The sequence below is a fragment of the Oncorhynchus tshawytscha genome, linkage group LG10 (assembly GCF_018296145.1).
Source record: "Oncorhynchus tshawytscha isolate Ot180627B linkage group LG10, Otsh_v2.0, whole genome shotgun sequence".
Taxonomy (NCBI): Eukaryota; Metazoa; Chordata; class Actinopteri; order Salmoniformes; family Salmonidae; genus Oncorhynchus; species Oncorhynchus tshawytscha.
Genome location: NC_056438.1, coordinates 67,233,724 through 67,247,079, shown reverse-complemented (window position 1 = coordinate 67,247,079; position 13,356 = coordinate 67,233,724). Strand labels below are relative to the sequence as shown.

At 42.4% G+C, this 13,356-nt stretch overlaps 1 protein-coding gene across 3 annotated transcripts; it reads left to right on the top strand.

Annotated features, from left to right (window-relative positions):
* The first annotated feature begins 843 nt into the window (after positions 1-843).
* Positions 844-12,594, top strand: LOC112260754 (DDB1- and CUL4-associated factor 8). Of its 3 annotated transcripts, none has more exons than XM_024436080.1 (13): positions 844-904; positions 1,734-1,804; positions 1,964-2,053; positions 2,306-2,937; positions 3,113-3,253; positions 3,443-3,537; positions 3,735-3,845; positions 3,937-4,067; positions 4,314-4,421; positions 4,569-4,699; positions 4,875-4,994; positions 5,126-5,242; positions 9,778-12,594. In XM_024436080.1, the coding sequence occupies exons 1-13, from the start codon at positions 849-851 to the stop codon at positions 9,883-9,885; spliced, it is 1,911 nt and encodes a 636-aa protein (XP_024291848.1). In that variant the 5' UTR covers positions 844-848; the 3' UTR covers positions 9,886-12,594. The 3 variants fall into 3 exon arrangements, with proteins under 3 accessions (XP_024291848.1, XP_024291849.1, XP_024291850.1); XM_024436081.2 differs by having other exon boundaries at positions 851-1,110; XM_024436082.2 differs by lacking the exon at positions 1,734-1,804 and having other exon boundaries at positions 851-1,110.
* The last annotated feature ends 762 nt before the right edge of the window (positions 12,595-13,356 follow it).

The following is a 13,356-nucleotide window of genomic DNA, read 5'->3' as shown; positions in this document are numbered from 1 at the left end:
GAATGCAATCACTTCACCCGATGCAAACTAATCGAATAACCTCAATCTTCTCCGCCGCCTTAGACTGTTCATTTAAAGGTTGGTGGTTTGAAATCACCCAGGCCCGAAAGCTTTTCCGAGTTATTAAATTGTAATAATAAATGACATAACAATTGATAGGGTATAATTGGTATGTGGATCAATCAATCATGCGTAATACGATGCCATTTTGAGTGTCCTACAGGTGGGAAACAATTTTCACCTAACTTCACTTTTTTACATTGTAATGGGAATTTTAATGTTTGTTGCTTTTCTTATAACTAATTTCTGTGTTCTATTCATGTGCTGTTCTATAAACCAATTTCTGTGTTCATGCAAGTGGCTGACTGAATGAATCCTCCCTATCAGTAGCTGCAATTTGGCAGTACGCCCAGACCTTGTTTTGAGAACGAAAGATATCTCAGTTTCAAGGTCTCAGCTGAGAGAGAAGAAGCCTCTTGAGCTATTGGTCTGCCACATGTTATGAACCTGTATTGGTCGGTCACATGAATGAAACAAAATGGTAATGCTTAATTAATTATGCTAAATCATGCAAATATAGCTTGTCTGTTATAGCCGTGTACAAGGCAACTGCTGGGACTGCCCAGGGAGAGCTCCTGATTGACATGTGTACTATGGTACATTGAGTTGGTTGGAACCTCTCCAGCGCGCTGACAAATAAACAATGATTCATTTCAGATTGACTTTGAGTGTCCCTGTGTAAGAATTTCCACAACAACATATTCACAATATTTACATTAGATGACACGGTACATTATTTATATACAGACCCACATTTCCGGAGAGAGAAATCCTTCGCCGGAAAAGGAATGACCGAAAAACAGAAGCTGAACCGTCAAAACATAAACAGAGCTAGCACACACTCGTGAGCGCACATAGTCTTTAATTTGACTGTTTCTTTTGACACGCATTCTTCATGTCGTGTGTTTTTACTCCAATATTTTCTATAGCTATAGCTAGCTAAGTAACGTTAGTATAGTAGGTTGAAGACAGTAAATCTGCGCCGAAGATTAGAACAAACGACGTACTGTAGCTAGCTACGCTCGTTGGGCCTACGACTTGTAGTTAGAGGTAACAGCTTTAGCTAGCATGCCAGCCATTGCTGTTTACTTCTTTTAACTGGCGTGAAATTGGTCAAACTCCTGAACAAAGTTTAACTAAATGTACCAAAATGTGTACATTTGCTAATCCAATCAACTAACAGAATAAGTAGTTAACATTATCTCTACAGCAGAATGGACATGGTGGCCAGTCAGCTGTTTTGACTTTTGTTAAATGTCAGTGTTGCTGCAGCAGCTAGCTAAGATTAGTTGGACAGCTAACGTTAGCTAGCTAACTTGCTTCCAATTCCAAACTACAGGCTGCAAGTCCTATGTTAGCTAACTAGAGACTGGCAGCTAGTGTCATGTGTTAGTGTGCACTCGATTTAATTTAGTTGCTGATATGTTAGCTAACTAGGTTGGCTAGTTTGCAAGATTTCCAATCATACGGTGACTTGAGAACATAATTCGTTCATCAGTCACAACTAGCTGACTTGTTGAGTGACATGTCATGCTACCTTGCTTTAATGAAGGCCATGTCAGTTGTTTGGACATATTGCAATTACTGGCAATCTATATGTATTATTATTATTTGGAGTCTTCAAAAGCAGCTGGTAGACTAATTCATTTGACCCTGCCTCGGTTTCATTCCAGGCTCTCCTCCTGTCCACACGAAGAGAGAAGCAGGATGGCTGAGGCAGATGGTAAATCCAGTGAGCTTAATGGTGAGGGATCACGTAGGCCTCACTGATCACCCAGGCCTCACTGTTGCCGACTGGGAATACGAACATACACTGTTGTACTACTACTAGTATGCCACACTACCAGAGCCAGCTACGAAAGACTAATGTGAATGTGTGGCCATATCTGTGTGTGTTTGTCAGGTGGGTCTGAGGAGCCAGATCCAGGAGAGGACCAGCGTGGGGAGGGAGATGCTTCCACAGCCACAGAGGAGCAGTCTGACTCTCAAGCAGGTAATCAATCATAGACTCAAACCAGAGGGACAGGCTGGCTCTCAAGCAGTTAATCATAGACTCAAACCAGTGCAGTATAAGAGAACTGTTGCTGTCATAGTCCAACATGTAGCCACAACACACAGGACACCATAACTGTGACATTATACACTCTACAAACAATTTGTTTTACAGTGGATAAGTTTCCTCCCTGCTTCTTGACAGTAGTGATTTTTTTGTCAATGTGTGACAACTTCCTCATCTTTCCCTCAGCTCCCAAAAAGGCAGAAGACAGAGCTAAGGACAAGCCAATGCCAGATGCAGAGGGTGAGAGGGTGCCTGGCGAGGGAGAGGAGGAGGAAGACACGGACAGCGTGGACGGCAGCGGCCTCTACTCCCTGAACGAGGAAGGGGAGCGAGATGGTGAGGGGGGTAGAAGAGAGCTAGTGAAGGAGAGAGATGCAGGTAAGAGGGCCGCCAGAAAGAGGAACCGCCCGAGCGGTGGCACCGCTCACCACTCCTCCAGCTCTGAAGTGGAGGATGATGAGGAGGAGGAAGAGCAAGAAGAGGAAGACGAGCAGGCCATGGACGTGTGGCTGGGGGCGGAGCTGCGTGATCTCGGCAAGCCATCATGGCGGGCGGTGCCCTCCCTGCGGTTGAGGGAGATTGGCCGGGGCTCGCACCAGTTTGTGAGACGTGTATGTGGCGCACGGGGGCTGGTCCAGAGGCTGGAGCTACAAGGGCGCCTGGAGAGACACACCGGCTGTGTGAACACCCTGCACTTCAACCCCTCAGGCACACGCCTGGCCTCTGGCAGTGATGACCTACGAGTGGTGGTGTGGGACTGGGCACGTCGTCGGGCTGAGCTGGAGTTTGACAGTGGGCATAAGAGCAATGTCTTTCAGGTGAGGAGGAGAGCACAATCAGGCTAGGTGAGGGTGAGACCGTAGAAAGGAGGGGAACACTTCTGGTGTTGTTGACACCCATTGAGAAACCATGTGAAAAATATGAAAGGAAAGCTAGAAATATGGTTCAGGACCTTTTTGAGAGATGTTGAAATGTACCTTTCTTCCTCCAAAGGCCAAGTTTCTTCCCCACAGTGGAGATTCAACTCTGGCCATGTGTGCCCGGGACGGTCAGATTAGAGTGGCTGAGCTCTCTGCCATGCAACGCTGCAAGAACACCAAGAGAGTGGCTCAGCATAAAGGGGCAGCACACAAGGTATGGTTGTATCGTGTTAATGAGTCTGGCTACTGGTCTTACTGGCCTGACTTTGGCGGCGTCTCAAACGACACCCTTTTCTCCATACTGTGGGGAATGGGTTGTCATTTAAGATGCGGCAGTTCTAAGCCTTTTTTAGCTGAAAGCTGAGTTGATTTAAGTATGTTGTGTTTACTCTGTGTGTGTCAGCTGGCCCTGGAGCCAGACTCTCCCTGCTGTTTTCTGTCGGCTGGAGAGGATGCCGTGGTGTTTGGCATCGACCTTCGCCTCGACCGGCCTGCCAAGTGAGTGACATCACATGTCTGTCTGATATGCAAGTGTTCACGTCATTACTGCAAGATCGCCTGGATGTTACTGTACTAAGGCCATTTGTTTTTCCTGATCATGTGACCAGTCTGGGATAAACTTAAGTCCCAATGTAGAACATAACAGCCTTTTAACCCTTTTCTACTATTTGTTTCCTCTTTTCCTTTTCTCTCAGTAAGCTGGTGGTGGTGAAGGAGGGGGATAAGAAAGTGGGGTTGTATACCATCTTTGTGAATCCTGTCAACACACATCACTTTGCTGTGGGAGGGAGAGATCAGTATGTCAGGTTAGACTCAAATCCCTCTTGTGTCCGTAAAGCAGAAGAAGTGCATTGTCTTGGATTGTCTTTTACCTCTCCTCACCTTCTATCTCTGTAGGATCTATGATCAGAGGAAGATAAATGAGAATGTTAATAATGGCGTACTGAAGAAGTTCTGTCCATCTCACCTGGTGTCCAGCGAGTCCAAAACTAACATTACCTGCTTACTGTACAGTCACGATGGAACAGGTAAAACACAAGGACTCGAGCACACTTTTATTCGAAGTCCGAGTTCCTCTGGCTCTTGCTGTTATGACTGTCCTCATGTTTGTCCTCCCCATCAGTGACCAGGGATAGAAATGCCATGAATAGAGCAGAGGTGATTCCTTATTCTACATATGAGAGGAATGCTTTGTTCTACATAGAAATAGCCTATCTCTATGTTCCAAAATTTGTGTCCAGCTGAATGCGTCCCATGTCTGTCAATCTCTTCAGAGCTCCTGACTAGTTACAATGATGAGGACATCTACTTGTTTGACTCCAGCTACAGTGATGGTGCAGATTATTGCAGGCGATACAAGGGCCATCGTAACAACGCTACAGGTACTGAGTTAAAAGGGGAATGAATGATTATGAACTAGTCAATTATAAGTAACACGAACACTTGTGTTTTACCATGCTATAACTGTGACTTCCAGTATAATACTCTCTCTCTGTCTCTTTCCCTCCCTGTATTTTTCCATCTCACAGTGAAGGGGGTTAACTTCTATGGTCCTAGCAGTGAGTTTGTGATCAGTGGCAGCGATTGTGGACACATCTACCTGTGGGACAAGGTCTCAGCTCGCATAGTCCAGTTCATGGAGGGAGACAGAGGAGGAGTGGTGAGAGGGAGAGATGGTGTGGGTGGGAAGATGTATGATGGCCAAATGAAATGGCTTGATAATGGGCAGGTGCAAGTAAAACCCTTAAATGAAATTGAACACTATCAGTTTCACAGTTTTATGCTCACTCACTAATCTGTCTGTCCTTTGACTCTATCTCAACTTCTTCTCCAAGGTGAACTGCCTAGAGCCCCACCCTCACCTTCCAGGTCTGGCCACCAGTGGTCTGGATCATGATGTTAAACTTTGGGCCCCCACTGCCGAGAACCCCACAGGGCTCAAGGGCCTCAAAGATGTACGGTGGTTCATACCATTGATTCCACACACACAAACCTCAACATATCCCAAACATCCCACGGCATATAGGCTTGGATTCTGCATACCAAAGCTGTGAGTTTTGATGTGACTGGTGTTGTGGTCGTTCAGGTGATGAAGAAGAACAAGCGTGAGCGTGACGAGGACACTGTTCGACATGGAGATCAGTACGACACACAGCTCCTGTGGTTCCTCATGAGACACATGAGAAACAGACGGTCCCAGAGGGTGAGTGGAACACACCATAACACTGTAAGGGGTGTGTATGCTAGAGCCAGACCGATATGTGATTTTTGGATCCGATTTTAGTGGAAATATTTACCGATAACTAATATCTATTTTTATTAATATCACTGGATAGCACCAAAAATATGATTTTATTTTTGAATGAAAAACTGTTACTCTTGTGAAAGGAGGATGAACTGCACTGATTCCAGCTAAAAATTAGCCTCTGAAGACTGAGCTGCCTCATGCTATCCAGCTGGAAAACGAAATACCCATACATTGACAATGTGTGCTATCAAGCTTCAGTATGTGTTAATCGATTGTAGGGCTGTAGCTACTGAATTCTGTTGTCACTTGAAAGGAAAAGCATAAAGGGCTGTAACGTTGTAACGTTAACACTACTACAGAATTGAACATTCTTAGCTCGGCACTTGCTTTACATTTGGGCATAGCATCCATTGTTTGTCACGTCGCCAACACCCTACTATTACATATAACTGTATATGGCCAGTGCTAATTTTGGTCAGTTTGAGCTGACAAGCTTCTATCTTCTTAGCACTGACTAGAAGCAGTAACAGTTAGTTCACAGTTGTTCACTCTCTCTGACTGATGTAGTTTCGTTGGCTGATAGTGTCCTGTCTTGCTGTAGCGCTCCAAGGCATGATAGCTATGAAATGATTAACAGAGTACCGCTTGCTATAAGGCAACAAAAAAACTGCAAAAATATATACAGTTTAACTGTAGTTATACTTATCATTATGAAGGCAATTAAGTTCTAAAAATGACACAGCAATGCATTTGTGGAGATAGTAGATATTTTATAAAACTACAATTTATTTAGAAATAATCAGGGTAAAGCAATGAATGGAAAAATTGATTTGGCAAAATTATGTACTAATGTGATAGGCTACAGAATCCTTCACCTACATGGAATGATGATTAGAGGGCCTAAGATCAAACAAGCAGTTATTCTTCATATTTCTGAATGAAACAAGGCAGGGATTACAGAAGGAATATAGACAGTAATAATAAAAGTAACATACAGGTTACATGTTGAAGTTTAAATCAGGGAAAGAGGTGAGCTGGATACTCTTAGGTATTTCCTGTCTGGAACCGACAGTCTAAAGGGACCTCTCCATGCTGTAGAGTCCAAAACAAAGGAGTCAGAAGTCCAGTAAGTCCCCACAGGGGGTAGTGCTTGAATGATTCTGTAGTTCAGAAATGACAATAACCATATGGCTGGTTTACGGTCTGAACAAAAGGAGTGGTATTCACATATTCTGTTTATAGTCCTGGACAGGAAGAGGTGAGGTGTCTCGTCAGCAGAGCTGTGATTGGCTCAGGTGGCTCAGGTGAGGGAATAATTCCTGGGACCGGGTCAGCCCCCATTCATCGACTGCATTGTTTTGTGACTTATGGCAGGGCATGAGTTAATAAATTTTCTACATAAATGGAGGGGACTTTGTACACTCGTAACGTCTTCCACTGCCTTTGTGAAGACTGTGATTCCACAGATACCAAACGGTATACTTTTCCGTGGACGAATGAGGGTAATACCTGTTAATTGTCAGAAAAGCATATCGTACACATTGTAAAATTCAGTCTTATTACACACGCATCTCAACACTTTTAACCATGTCATTTTCAGTCCGTTTAAATCAAAATCAAATCAAATCAAAATTTTTATTTGTCACATACACATGGTTAGCAGATGTTAATGCGAGTGTAGCGAAATGCATTGTTTCATTGAGGAAATAAGAGTTTGTCACTGGGTGCTCTCCATTTTTCTTAATAGAAAAGTCGTTTGGTTGAGTCTTATTCTTCAGTGTTCATTGGGACCCTGCTGGGTCTCTGTCTCCAACAGGCCGTCTCAGTACCATTCAATTAAACTTACCACACGTGACCTGATAGGAACTTTGGTGTAGACTAGAGGTGTGAGATAAGCAAAAGAGGGGAAGGATGACTCCTGCTGGGAGCTTGTTATGAGTGCTCCCCTCCTTTGTTCTCTGGCCAGTGATGAGGCCCTTGTGTATTCTCGTTGGCGTGGATGTTAATTTGACGCTCCTCTACATCGTCCCCTGTTGGCCATCCTTTGAGGGCTGGACTGTTGAAGCTGATGGACAAATGGATCAGAGCATCAACAGCATTTGACATCACCTTTTCTTCTCCCCACATTTGATATGAGCTTGTAAATGTATATTTAATCAAGGTAGAAGAAAGACATGAACCTAATGAGTGGGTCTTTAAAATAATTAAATCCTATTCAAGGTAATTATAGTTGATTCTAGGTTGTCATTTATGAGCAACACTAAATGGGTTCTTGGTTGTAAGCTGTGAGGAGGGTAGGGGACCTAAAGAAATAAGGGTGGTTAACCGGTGTCTCAGTCTGCCCAAAATCTACATTACTGAGGACAGGTTTAGGCGTGTTGATAAAGATGTTATCAATGAGGGGTTTAGCGGAAAACAGTGGAAGCTGTCTGTTCAATGTCTAGAAAGGAAAAGGGCTAATCCCTCACACTTATTAGAAAACCTATCTCTCGCCTCAGAGTTGACATGGATTGGAGTCACTGCATTCTGAATTCCTTCAGTGAATTTACGCACGCTTACCATCTGTACTTGGGAGTTGTCATGGGTCCTAACCAATGATGTGTATAAACCCTGGATGACTGACAGGGGGCGCTGTATTAAAGCCACAGGGCTGCCATCTTGGCGGCACTCAATTGTAATAAAAATTTAAAAAATCATATTTTGGAAGCTATAGAAATGCATTAATGTCTACATTAGTTTTTGACATGTTTGTTCTACAGACACCTTAATTAATGCATACGTTTAAAATATATTATGTGAGCTAAACATAAAAAATAAAACATTTTCCTGAAGGTATTTTCTTTTTAGTACTAATGTTACTGTTCTCACTACAACAACAAAATAAATGCATGTAATTTTGTCCTTTAACATTTAATTGAAATACTGTAGAATTCCATTCTTTCCCTTGGAGGACTGCTCATACTAGGGAGTGCCAATATGGCCAACCGGCACCTTCAATACAGCATCAGCAATCCAGGGTTTATATACGTCATTGGTCCTACCTCGACAAATTCTGACAGGGAACTTTGAGTGCTGAATGCAGGTTGACTACGAGGAACGTACCCTCAAGTTTTATGAAAAAGATTAAAAGATAACACACAACCATGAATTATTTTATGCCTAACCAATACGATTCTGAGTCTACCTAAAATGCAGTTCACCCCGCTGGAATTCTTTCTGAGTTGCTTTGTAAAGAGGCTGTAACTGGTTAAAATGGGCAGCAAACTATGCAGCTTTTGCCTCTTTAGGGACATCTTGCGTCATCTGGCCAATGGTCTCTTAAGTCGTTCCTGAGAGGCTATACCCCTGCAAGAGTTGCATGTACACATAAAAGAGCTTGTTGGCTCTGGAAAATGCAAATACAAAATGATGAATGGTTCTGCATTGGGTGTATACTGTAAATACAAAGGGATTTATGGCCTTGGAAAAGGTGTGCACCAATTAAATTGGGTGGCAGTAAGAAATCACTAATTGAGTTCCAGTCAGATGGTTGAAATCAAAAAGGGAAATTAGATCAATGTAAATAACTAAGACTCATATGGAATGCGCAGAGATTAGTATTTACTTAAAGTCTACGCCTACAGACTGGGAAAAGAGTGGGTTATTAATCATATGGGTGAACCTTAACCCTGGGGCAAATTGGGTGACAAGTGGAGGTTGTGTAGTCTGTAATGCATAGGTTTTGATCACTAACAATGTTAATATGCTCCTGAAACAAAAACAGTACGCATAACTTATTAAAGAGCAGGGCACTTTCAGACATAATAGTGTTAGATTTTCACCTAATGTAATTGTCAATCTAAAGGATGGCTCAAGGTCAAGTTACGCTAGTATGGACAATTGAGGTAGAGCAGTGTCATTTATAGTAGCAGAAAACCATTAGCAATACCAGTGGACCTCAAATATTAATTGGGTAAAACAATTTTACACCTAATTCAAAGAGAACGTTATCAAAGTCACAGCTTATCACTTACTACTAGCACATAGTAATTATGACTCGGTCTACTGAAGTCTCGGGGAGGGAGTTTTTCACTCAATTTGCAAGGGGTCTGAAACATCATCAGTAGCATCACACCCCAAGGGAAAACTTTTAAGTAATAGCGTTAGCTTATTCAACACCAAAGCAACCATTTGAATTGTTAAAGCAAGTCAAATCTTATGCAGTTTACACACACAAAAATGATTAAGGGTGACTAACTTCTAGGGTAAAACCTTAACACGTCACAAGAAAAATGTAATGAGCCTACACTCTGGTAGGAGGTGAGTGGCTGAGACTGGGAGGGAGGATGCTCCTCTGCACCACCCACCAGGTCTCTTCCAGTAATCAAACCAGAACATCTCTCTCCCCCCTCTCTTTCTCCAGGAGTATCTACAGGGAATATTGTGTTGAGCGTTCTGTCTCTCTTTCTCCCGCTTTATTTCTTTCCCTCTTTCTTTTCTCTATTTCCTAGACACGTCGGGAGGGTGCAGAGGGAGACACTGATGAGTCATGGAGCTCTCCAGATTCCTCTGATGAAGAGGATGGAGGGCCAGACCACGTCCAGTGCATGTCCTCCTGAGCCAAAGAAATATACAAGCCAGCCACACACACACACACTGCATTGCCCTGGTATTGATGCATATATGCAGGCACTATTGGCTCACACATGAACACTGAGACCATGAAGTAACAGTAAAAAGGTACACACACACACACACACAGACACACACAGAGACATACATACATACATACAAACAACTGAAAGGGAGTGTGACTAGTATAGACAGACACACAACCTCACTTCTAATCAGACAGGGAGTGATTGTAGGCAATTGTGTTCATGAACAGTCTGAGGGGAGGGGGCTGATACACTCTCAACCCTGATTTTGTTCTAACCTGTGTTCTAGGGAGGCTGATGAGTGCTCACAACCAGTAAGACTCATCTACACCCACACTTATGCTCTGCCAAGCCAGAGAACATAAGAACTTCAACATCACACACATCTCACAATCAGTTGTCCGTCATCTGCAATGCAGACGTTACCCCCCTCTCTTTCCCCTCTACTTTTCTGTTGGGGGATTTGAAGAAAGGGGTTGATGTACCTTCAGACCTTTTGATCAACCCTAAAATGTGATTCATTCAGTTTTTTTTTTTCAAGGGCCAAACCAGAGCCCCTAACAACCTCTCTAGGGTTAGCCTCAGAACATCTGCATGTGGTCAATCAGCTTAGCCTGCAGATGGCTCATACCTGGTGACTGCATCCCTTATACTCTGCTGTGGTTTTTTTCACTCTCCCTCAGCCCAACGCCTTCCAACCCCCCCCCATACCTCCCATCCCACGCTACTGAGTGCACTTTAATCAGGGATGTTTGGGTTTTATAGACAAAGTGTGCGCTTGGGGGGCCAACCATGCATTGTTATGAAACATTGGCTACGTTGGCTCCCCAGAACACCTCAGTAAAGTAAAGGTGCGTTGTAAAATGAGAGAGGTATTTGACTAGTTGTTTAGTTTGGGATATGCACTTAGCAGGAGTGTCTTGAACAGAGCTCCAGTTGAAAGATTCCCTTTCCTTCCATCAACTTAACCCCCTCCCTCCTTCACACTCCTCCTGGACGAGTACCCTGACCTAAGCCTCTACCTCCCTAAAGGCCTTCCCACGCTGTACGTCAAAATCTGTATTTTACCATTATTACATGTCACACTGTGCGATGTTACCAAATTAAAATCTTGATATCAACCTGGCCAGATTGTACAATTTGCTTCAGTTTTGTCGTCACATTCTGCGATTGGCTATTACAACTGCAGCAGTGTATTTGATCTGTGCATGTGCCAGCACCAGCAGCGCAAGCCTCCCAAGCATATTCTGAGAAAATTAAAGTATGCAACTTAGAAATATATGTCTGAATTCAGAATCAAATAGGCTTCCCAAAAATAACATGGTCGTTGTGGTGGAACTTTTATTTTGATTGGCGATTTTTAGCATTTATCAAAATCCCATCAAGTAGCCTGGTTTCAGATGTCATGTAAACAAGATAATTAGGGAAATCGTTCTTGCAAAGCATGTAAATGTTTAAATCAAACTATTATATTAATCTGACTTAATGTGTGCATAATCAGTGTCAGCCATGTTCTTATTAGTCGTAACACCAGCCACACAACACGATAAAGGCCCAACATTTCTGACACGGCTAGAACTTTGTCGAGCCATAGACACTGAACGACCCAAGATATCCGACAATTGTTTACGACCGAAGAATTTGACCACGATGTGGATAATTTGGCTGTGATGGCAATATCGTGGCATAAGACGGCTGAAATCATAGTCTGTGCGAGCCTTAACCCATCTTTCTCTGAGAGTACACGTTATTGTGCTGGAGGGCTGCTCAGGAACACCTGAATGGTCTCATTGTGTATATATACAGTATGTCCAAAAGGATTCTCACTTTTCTGTTTGAGGAGCCCTGAATATACATGCATCCACGGCTCATGCCAGCTAGCAGTCTCTGCCAGAGTTCATACTCCGAAAAGGAGAAGTGGGGGTTTGATCAGTCTTTGGAGATCAAAGCATCTGGGTAGCAGTGCTGATCTTGGATCTGTTCATATAATCTTATTCATTAAGATCTGAAACTGATCCTGGATCAGCACTCTTTGAGATGCTTTGTGGATACGGCCCAGATGTAAAGACTGCTGTTTGGCTCTCTTTGAACTTTGTGGGATTTAAGAAGCCGTTCGTCAATCTGTATTTGAGGCCATCTGCCCTGTCAGACCTTCCGGGGGGACAGGAGGGAGGATCGATCTGCTTGCCAGTTGTTTTTGTTTGAGAGCGATAAAGTCCATCTTTTTCTCTTTTTGTATGAGATTATATATGTTTGATGAATTCATGTACATATATTAAAACTGTATAGAAATAATCTTTAGCAATGTTTGACTTAAGAAAATGTTAAAATATTGGATTGATATTGATGCAGAGGTTTATTATATATGAGGACGAAGTACTTTTAAAATGAAGATACGAAGATGGCTTTAGTTTTAGTTTTTCTTCTGTAAATGACATCCCCAATTGTTACAGTATATCGGTAGGATTCAGTTAAACAATGAATCAAGTTTGGTTCGTTCTCATTTTCAATTTACAATTTTCTCTCTCCCGCTCCCTGTTTTTATTTGTTCTTGTATATATATTTAGGCTTTTGATCAATGATTTATCCCACTGCTGCCTAATATTGTGTTCTACCGGTTCAGTTGGAAACATGTATGATTTGTGCAATAAACAGAAGACTGTCCCTTGATATTTTGACATTGGTTGTTTTTAATTTGATCAGGCTCTGTTATCCAACAACTGAAGACACTTTTGAAAATATTATTTTAATGTATGATTTTAATGAGTTATATTTTTTCATTATCCTGTCCTTGTTTATTACTTATTTTGTTTTATGATGTGAAGCACTGTTACTTCTTTTGAAAAGCACTATATAAATAAAGTTAACTAGGAAGGAACTCAATTATTTAGAGTGAAACTATAGAATTTCACACAAAAAATGCTTACGTTACACATGATTGTATAGTGGCCTAAGCCTGCCCGAGGTATGGGGAACCGAACAAGTATGGATATATGATAGACGACCTGGCTTCCAGTAAGGTTTGTCTGTGTGCTTTAGCCATTTCTTCTAACTTCTGTTATTTGTTGAACAGTGGAGGAGTTGCCTAACGCACAAACTGATCTGGCTAGTGGGCTAGAGACTACCCACATACTTGCTCAAACAGAAATCCACACACCCTTCAGCAAACCACTGGCTCTTTCTTGTCAGCAAGATAAAGACACAAATTAAGAAAATATTTGAATCAATATCTTCTTCACTGATGAATACCTGGGAGACTATGTTGGCAAATAACTATGGGTCATTACCTTGTCTCAGAGCTCTCCTTTTACCGTAAAAGCAAATCCATGAGTGATGGGTCTGAGCCAATGTCAAGTTTATTGCTGTGTGTATGTTTAACAGTGGCCTAGTTAAACAGTGACCATATTATTGATATAAGTGTTTGCTACCTTT